Source organism: Limulus polyphemus, unplaced genomic scaffold (assembly GCF_000517525.1).
Source record: "Limulus polyphemus unplaced genomic scaffold, Limulus_polyphemus-2.1.2 Scaffold909, whole genome shotgun sequence".
Lineage (NCBI taxonomy): Eukaryota > Metazoa > Arthropoda > Merostomata > Xiphosura > Limulidae > Limulus > Limulus polyphemus.
The window spans coordinates 69,039-77,383 of NW_013666519.1; the positions used below are offsets into that span (position 1 = coordinate 69,039).

Sequence of the window (8,345 nt, forward strand, 5' to 3'; positions counted from 1 at the left end):
TATATATATATATATATATATATATATATATATGTGTGATTCCCACACCTTGACCATCTTCATTTATGTACGTTTCATCTTGTCACATTATTTTTGGTTTTGGACAGGTATTTGTTCAAACTCCTGTCTAATGACCACTCTTAGCTTCCACATAACATTTTACAAGTTATTGTTCCTTACAAAGTATGTCTAATGATCACTCTTAGCTTACACATAACATTTTACAAGTTATTGTTCCTTACAAAGTATGTCTAATGATCACTCTTAGCTTCCACATAACATTTTACAAGTTATTGTTCCTTACAGAGTATGTCTAATGATCACTCTTAGCTTCCTACATAACATTTTACAAGTTATTGTTCTTTACAAAGTATGTCTAATGATCACTCTTAGCTTCCACATAACATTTTACAAGTTATTGTTCCTTACAAAGTATGTCTAATGATCACTCTTAGCTTCCACATAACATTTTACAAGTTATTGTTCCTTACAAAGTATGTCTAATGATCACTCTTAGCTTCCACATAACATTTTACAAGTTATTGTTCCTTACAAAGTAACTTTTTTTTGCAAATTATAGACGATTTCTTTATCCTAATTGGTGTTGTTTTTTTTTCTATGTTTTTGTCCCTTTTATCTGGGTTGTGATTGGGATGAATTGTTGTGACATTTCAGTCCAGTTTTTAAAGTGTATGTACTGAATCATGTTTGATGCTTCTCTTTTATTCTTTTTTCATTTCTTCACTAAATGAAGATGGTTTATAATGAGTTTTCCAAAGTGTTATCTCTTTAAATCAACTGGAATAATCTTTATCCCATTGACCCTCCAGAGTGGATGTTTATTTCCATTACTTCTATCTCGGAGTCTATCCAGCCAGTGCCCCAGTATAAGGTCAACTGGTAAGTTGTCACAGAGCAAGAAACACTTTTCGTAATGTGTTTCTTCATTCTCCTATTTTTGAGATAAATCAATTCTTGTGTTTAGCTCCAGTCACCTTTTTCTGAGTGATGTACATTGTAGACACCTTCTTCCCATATGTTACTTCCTTCTTAAGATACCTAGGACAACGAGCTGGATAGAAAAAGAACCTACTATAAATGTTAGTACCTAAGTGAGTTAGTTCAGTGGACAGTCAGTTTTTATAAATATGTTACCTTGTAACTTAACAAAATTACAAGGGACTGTTTGGTTTCTCAAGACAGTCCTTGCACACCCATCCTTGTTAACTCTCCAGATTTAAATCCCATCAAAAATGTGGGAGCTTTCATTCAACAGTGCACAGAAGAAATGTTGGAAACTTTGCCTGAATGCGAGAAACACAAATGAGAAATCTTGATCCGTGATCTCACTGATATGCTCACAGAAACAGCCACAAAAAGAGACATGTTTGTTGGATTGCTGAAATTTTTTCAAATCAATTAAAACTCGTGTGTGAGAACAATGGTGGTCCAATCAAGTGATATTGATACTTGGAGTTACTTTTTTGATTAAATTAAAATCTTATTTTAATTTGATTTTAATTTGTTATGCTCTCAGGGAAAAAAGTGTGATTTATTTTGCAACACCCCTTATTACTTCTACTTGCTGTTCCACCTCCCACAGGGCAGGCTGTCAAGACTTATAAGTAACTCTTCCTTGGAACCAATTCTTAACTCAGGAACCTTTAGTGTCTGCCTCTCCCCCCTTACATACCTATAGTCTCACTTGATTGGTGACCCTGGAGTTGTGCAAGTTTTTCTCAAGATCTGTCCCTGCTTTTCGTTTTCCTCATCCTCCCACTTATCCTCTTCCCTCCACTCCTCTGCCTCTTTGACATTTTCCTGGGAACTTCTTGATTCTTGTTTGGGGGAGCTCAAATATTTCCCTTGCATCTTCACTTTATGGAGATCTTGATATTGAAAGTTCTTTATTATTCTTCTTGTGCAAGAGGCTCTCTCACTTCTGTGGATTTCGGCTTCTTCTTTTTACTGTGTATCTCCTTCAAAGGGTTTTGAGGGATCTGTGGAACATGTCCTGCAATCCATTACTTGTTCTTGTACTTCTTCATTCGTCTGTACTTGCCTCTCTGTCATGGTGACTTGATTGCTACAACATGATTCAAGGTATTCTAGTCTAACCCCCTCTCAATCTAACTTGCGTCTTTGCATCAATATCTTTCTTTCCAGTTGGGGAAGGGGTTCTTGACACCTTCACTCTCCCTATGGTGTAGTCTCCAAAGGAGTGATATCTGCTTATCAACATTCTGGAGATGTCTGCAGCTTTTCAGGCTTGCTAAAATCTTTGGCTATGATTGTCAAATTTTCTCATGATGATCTTTTCCAACATTTCTATGGTTGATTCTTATATCAGCCCCCCAGGTCAATACTCACTTTTGGGACCTATGCTTTACCAGAGTTTTTGACATAGGCCCACCTGTTTCAATGATTGCTTGCATTTTCCACACCTTTAGCCTTTTACCTGTCACTATCCTATTCTTTCAATTAATTTCTCAATCTATTCTTGTGGTCATCATCATTTTGAACTTCATGCTTTCACCATCTCCTGTCCTCTGTATCATAAGGATCAGTTGATTTGTACTCTGACAGTACCAGGTATAGTCCTGTCCTTACATCTGGCTGACACTTGCTGTCTTTAGTCATAACCATTTAGTAACCCATTGCACTGTCTTTCACTGGGGACTAAATTGCATATGCACAATCTCTGGTATTCTCCCTTATGTATAATATCCCCACTTCTTTTAATGGGACACTGGAGAATGTTACTTCCCTAGTCTCAAGCTGCTGGGGAAGTTCGTATGGAGAGTTTCTTCTGTGAGTGGTTCCCTTTCCTAGATAAGAGACTGGTTTGTCATACCTTTTGTTTAAAATATAGAGCTTGTGTGTTACCTAAAATTGTTACATCAATATAATTAAAGATAAACCAATGGAAAAAGAGTATTTCCTGCTTGAGATGGATGCACTCTCCCACCAGGTGTTGCTCCACTAGATGATCCTCATTCTCTTTGAAGTTGCATCCTGTAGGCTTTCTGTTTCTGTCTTTTTCAGAAAGGAGCTCATTTTTGTAATTGATCAGCACCAGACTCTCCATTATATTCAGTGTAGGATTTTAGCTCTTTGTGGTGCAGAGAAGTAAGTAATGATTCTTGAATTAAAATTTTTATTACCTGAAAGTGTATTTCGGATAGATACTTACTTCTTTGCACCACTTCTAACCCTTCCTCCCTACTTCTAGTACACTTTATTTGACTCATCAAGAATGAGCCTATGTGCTAGTGCTTACAGGAATTACTGCATGTTGAGGTCATGTAGTTCTCCTATCAGTGGAGAAGTACAGCATTATGACAATTACATCAAAGGCTGGCTCCAATACATGTAGATAAAGGTGGAAGTTTATTCAAGGTTTATGGCATGTGCAGGAAGTTCTATGGCAGTTACGTGTGAGGTAATAGCACTTAATCATGCTGAGAGGTAAGTGTTTGAAATACATCTTCAGATTAGGAAATTATTAATGATATACAATTTGTGATAGATCAGAAAGTTTTATTATTGTGAACTGTGTATAATAATGTCTTGCTTTGTAGAAGAATAAAAGTTAATCCTGCCAATTTGCCATCTCACTTTTTTTTCACAGACATTATTTTGCTTCTCAGTTCTTTAGTTTTTATCTCAGTTGATGTAGTCTATACTTATAATTTACCATTTTGTTGTTATAAAGGTCAGTGAAGCTTATGTTAATAATACCACTGTAGCAAAGTATAGGCCTAGAAAAACCCAGTTGCATGTTGGAGCCATCTAATGGAATTGTTCTCAACCTTTGGAGACTAATAAACTAATTTTGCTAAAAGTATAAAACATAGTGAACTGCTATGCAAAATATTGTTCTTATATTGCAAAAGTACTGGTTACAGTAAATTAAGGAAATATGTCAGATCTAATGATTTTAGCTGTAAGGTCCAGTTTCCTGATATGTAAGATCAAGAAAGAGTTTTGATGTAAAAGAAGAATCAATATTTAACATTATAATTAAGTTATGTATGATCAGAAGTTTTTTAATACTAAACATGCTGCTGGATCTTCTAGCCAGCATGTTATTCAAGCTGTTTCAACCACATAAAGTGTTTTCAGAGGATACCAAACCCCCAATGTTTAAATTTTGCTGCTGTCCATCAGTTTGTAATTATGTAAATGAATGAATTGACCATGAGGTATTTGTGTAGTTTTTTTAGCAGTGTGACTTCAGTGTCATTCTGAAAGTGTAGAATCAGGAAAACCCCATATATTTTAAGCATGTGCCTCCTTGAAAATAGTACACTGTGGGCTTGGTTAGCATGTTTGCCATTTTAATCTGTCAAACGCAGATTTCCACAGGTAGGCCTATATTTTACGTAATGAATGTTTCTGACACTTATTTTTAAGAAATAAACATGATTATATTCATTTCACTTTTGACCAATTTGCGGTGAAAATTTATTTATCATTTATTTATTTAACAAACCACACCTCCGTGGCAAGCAAATGAGCCATCAACACACTGATTTTGTTCAGGTGTTAGATTATTTTTACATTTCTTTGAGTTGTGTATGGCTCATTATTTTACGTCTATGTATAAAATAAAGTAAAATAAAGGATAAGAGCATTTGTAGCATGATGTACATTACTGAAGAATAATAAAACACAGAATTATTGTACTAATATAACCAAAGAGAACCTCTGAACTACTGCTTACAATGTGCTAGTGATGCAGCCACTCATGATGATTTGGGTTAAGCACAGTTAGCTTAATTGTGTCTAATATGCCACATTCATGGAGATTACTTAAGATTTTATTTTGTAAACTTAAAAAATAGGTGTTGCAGAATTGTAAGAATAACTTGTTTAATATTGAAGAAACTAGAAAGAAAAGCAGTCCTATTAAATCAACTAAATATAATTGACCACCTTTAGTGATATGAAAAATTGTTTCAAGGGTGACCCTCAAAATTTCCACTGTGCCCCCTTAATTTTTATACAAAGAGTGAGTTTACATGTGTAGTGAATTTTTTATTTATGTATGATAAAATGTTTTTATCTATCATGAAATAGTGACTACTCTATTGTTTGTTCAAAGTGTCTGTACTTGAAATCAATTTGTTTTCAGAATGTAGATTTCAGATTTCATAAATAATTTTTTAAAACCTCCCTTAGCTAGAAAATCTGGTTTATTATTATTGCCTGGAAACATGTAGCATAGAGAAATTTAGTTTGTTTATTCCGACCATCAGATTATGGTGTATCTTCAGATGTTTAATAGAAGTAATAGAACAGATAAAACAGTTAATGGAATGATTTCCAAACTAGGGTCTTTTGAGGTGGTTTCAGAAGAACCTTAATATATGTAGAGTATTTCTGTAAAACATCACCAATATGAAAAATAGCAGTATTTTTGGAGAAAATTTAATTTGCTGCAACAAATATGACCATGCATCCTTGTTTATCCTTGATATTTTGTTTTAAAACAACAAATTACAATAAAGTAAGGTACCTCAGAGTGGCTATTATTTAACATTTCTATTAGTACATTAGATTGGATTCCTCAGCCATAGTGTCTAAAGTCTTGGAGTAGGGGTGTTTAGCTAAAAATTGGAAACTTCTCAATTCATAGCACAAAAATAATAGTGTTTTTTTTCCTATAGTGCAAATTTAACACCATCTCTGGTATCTGTTTCTTCAGTAACTGTATAAATATGTTTATCATAAGTAATTTGTCTGGTCTAAACTTTTTTCTGAACATATTATTTGAGTTAAATTACTTTTCCAAGTGGGTTATTTAATTTAAATAGATATTTTTTTATTGTTGCTGAATGAACAATTAAATTGGATACAAAAATGATTTCTAGAGAAAGGGGAACAAAATACACAAACAGATTGAGTTTGTTGTGCACGTGCTTCTATTACAGTGCTTAATATATGCAAGAATAATTTATAAATTTTTTATCCAGTGGACATAAAATTGATTGTACCATATTAACTATTTAAATCTATATGGTGCAATCTGTTTATGCTTGGCAGTTTGTCTTCTGTAACCTTTTCAAATAATATATTTTCTTTGTAGTAAAATAATTTAACCTACATCTTGTTCTATTTTTGTCTTAATTGATTCTGTGGTTTTTATTTGATTAGAATCTGTATTATGTTTTACATCTTAATAGGAAAAAGAAACTGTTATCCAGAGCTGAGCTGGAAGTCCCATGGAGGCCTCTTTATAATTTATATAAAAATGCCTTGGACTCGTCCTATGAACACTTAGGGATGTTATTGTTGCCTCGGTAAGTAATTTTGACAACATTCATATAAAAATGATATATATTTCCTTGTCAAAGTTAATGGAATCATGTAAACTAAGAAAGATTTTTGAATAAAATTAGTTCATTTGCCTTAGAACAAATTTGTTGATAATTTCAGGTTGTTTAAGAATCATATCTTTATTTTCAGAAACTTGGAAGATACCTTGAAGACAATGATACGCTCTTGCAGAGTGTAAGTTTGTACATTGAATAACTAATTAAGGAAACTTTCAGAAAAGTATCAAAGATTATATGACATTGGAAGGTTTTATAATTCAGTCTACCAAATTGTTTGATAGCTTAAAAAGATTGGAAGCAAGATTATGTAACAAAAAGATAATTAAGGAATTAGATTAAGTTACAGAATGTCATATTTTTGTCTTTAATTTTTAAATCTACATGTTTTTCTATCATCATGAACTTTAAGTTGAAATAGTTTTTGGTCGACTGAGCAACTTTCTATGGTACCGTTGTTTGAAGTGTTACTGTAATACAAGAGCACAAAGTTTTGAACACCTAATAATAAAACACTTAAATGAAGTTTAATGCATCAAAGGTAAGTTTAGTATTTTAAAAAGAAGGATAAAATTATGTGCCATTGTTATAATAAAAATATAAGTCTTTCAACTGTATATGTTGTAGAATTTCTGTGTCATATAAGAATAATTTGGTACTTTTTTTGTGAATTTATTTATAAAACTTGGAATTGACATTTTATTAAGTACACTGGAATCTCTTCTAGCACTTTTCAACAGAATTGGATCTAACTTGATAAGAATAGTATTTGGGTATTGGACATAGTAAAAGAATGCAATGTGAATAAATATTAAATATATTTCATTTTCAGTCCAATTGGTAAAACCTTGTCACCAAATGGATAGATATGAATATACACTAGTAAATTTAAACCCTTTTCAGTTTAATGGGCATGGGTAGTCAGCCCCTCATAGTGTGACTAAATTTTGAATAACTAATACCTAGATAGTGTGATTTGTATAAGTGAACAGAAACGAGGATCTATTCTTTTGATACCTTGCATGTATTAATAATATCAGGTGGTCAGTCTGAGTATGAGAGATAATTATCTTTACCGTTAAGTACAAAACAATCATAAGTGAGCTTTCAGGGGAATTATATGTGCACTGTGTTTAGAGAAACTTATGAACTAATATGTTAATGTATTTTAGGAATTTATATACATACATATACACAGACACTTATATATAATGTTAAAAAAATGAAATGTATTCTTTAATTCTAAAAGCAGAAAATAGAATAAATTGTAAATATTTCATGCTACAAGGATTTGATTTTACTTTTATAGATTGCAAATGTAAGCTAATCATGTAAGCAGTAGTAACAATCAACTTGTAAAAACATGCAATATAGTAGAGAATAGCAAAAGAAATTTCAGAGCAAAATACTTGACTTGTGTTTTGAACTAACTTCTTCCATCAAGAACCTTTAATAATGTCAAACCATCTATTATAATTTTTTTAGTAGTAGTGGTAGAAATTACAGAAGTAACAAAAATGTAACTTATTAATGGGAAACTACATGTATCTGGTCTAATTCTTTTCATTGTTGCATAAAAATATTATTGACATCTATCACTGGGAAACAAGTGGCAAACAGTTAGAGTGTCACTTATAATGAATATTATGGAATAAATAGTTGCAACAAAATATTGGAAAATAATTGCAAATTATGTAATATGCAACTTGTTTCAAACAGCTTTAGTCAGAATATGAACATAAAACAGACACATTCTTCTCAGAGACAAAAGAATGGTTTGGGTTAAGTATGAATTATCAAACTTCATATTTGTGTCTGTCCCAGTCAACACACAGATAGTCATTTACAAATATAGCCACTAAATTCAAGGAAATTTTTAACTGTTTGGAATGTTTAACTAGTTTATAAATAATTTTCCACCATGTTGAAATGTCTCCAATAAGAGAATAAGAATAATATAAAACTGACGTTTGGTCTGTACAAAGTAACTTGTCTTGGCTGTGTTTT

General features: G+C 32.2%; 1 protein-coding gene across 1 annotated transcript in view; it reads left to right on the top strand.

The window, feature by feature from the left end:
- The window catches only part of LOC106461174 (proteasome activator complex subunit 4-like), a 119,936-nt gene that overhangs the window by 7,899 nt on the left and 103,692 nt on the right, over nt 1–8,345 (top strand). Inside the window, exons 3-4 of the mRNA XM_022388036.1 lie at nt 6,189–6,305; nt 6,472–6,516. Coding sequence (XP_022243744.1) covers nt 6,189–6,305; nt 6,472–6,516 — 162 coding nt within the window. The remainder of the gene's footprint in view (nt 1–6,188; nt 6,306–6,471; nt 6,517–8,345) is intronic.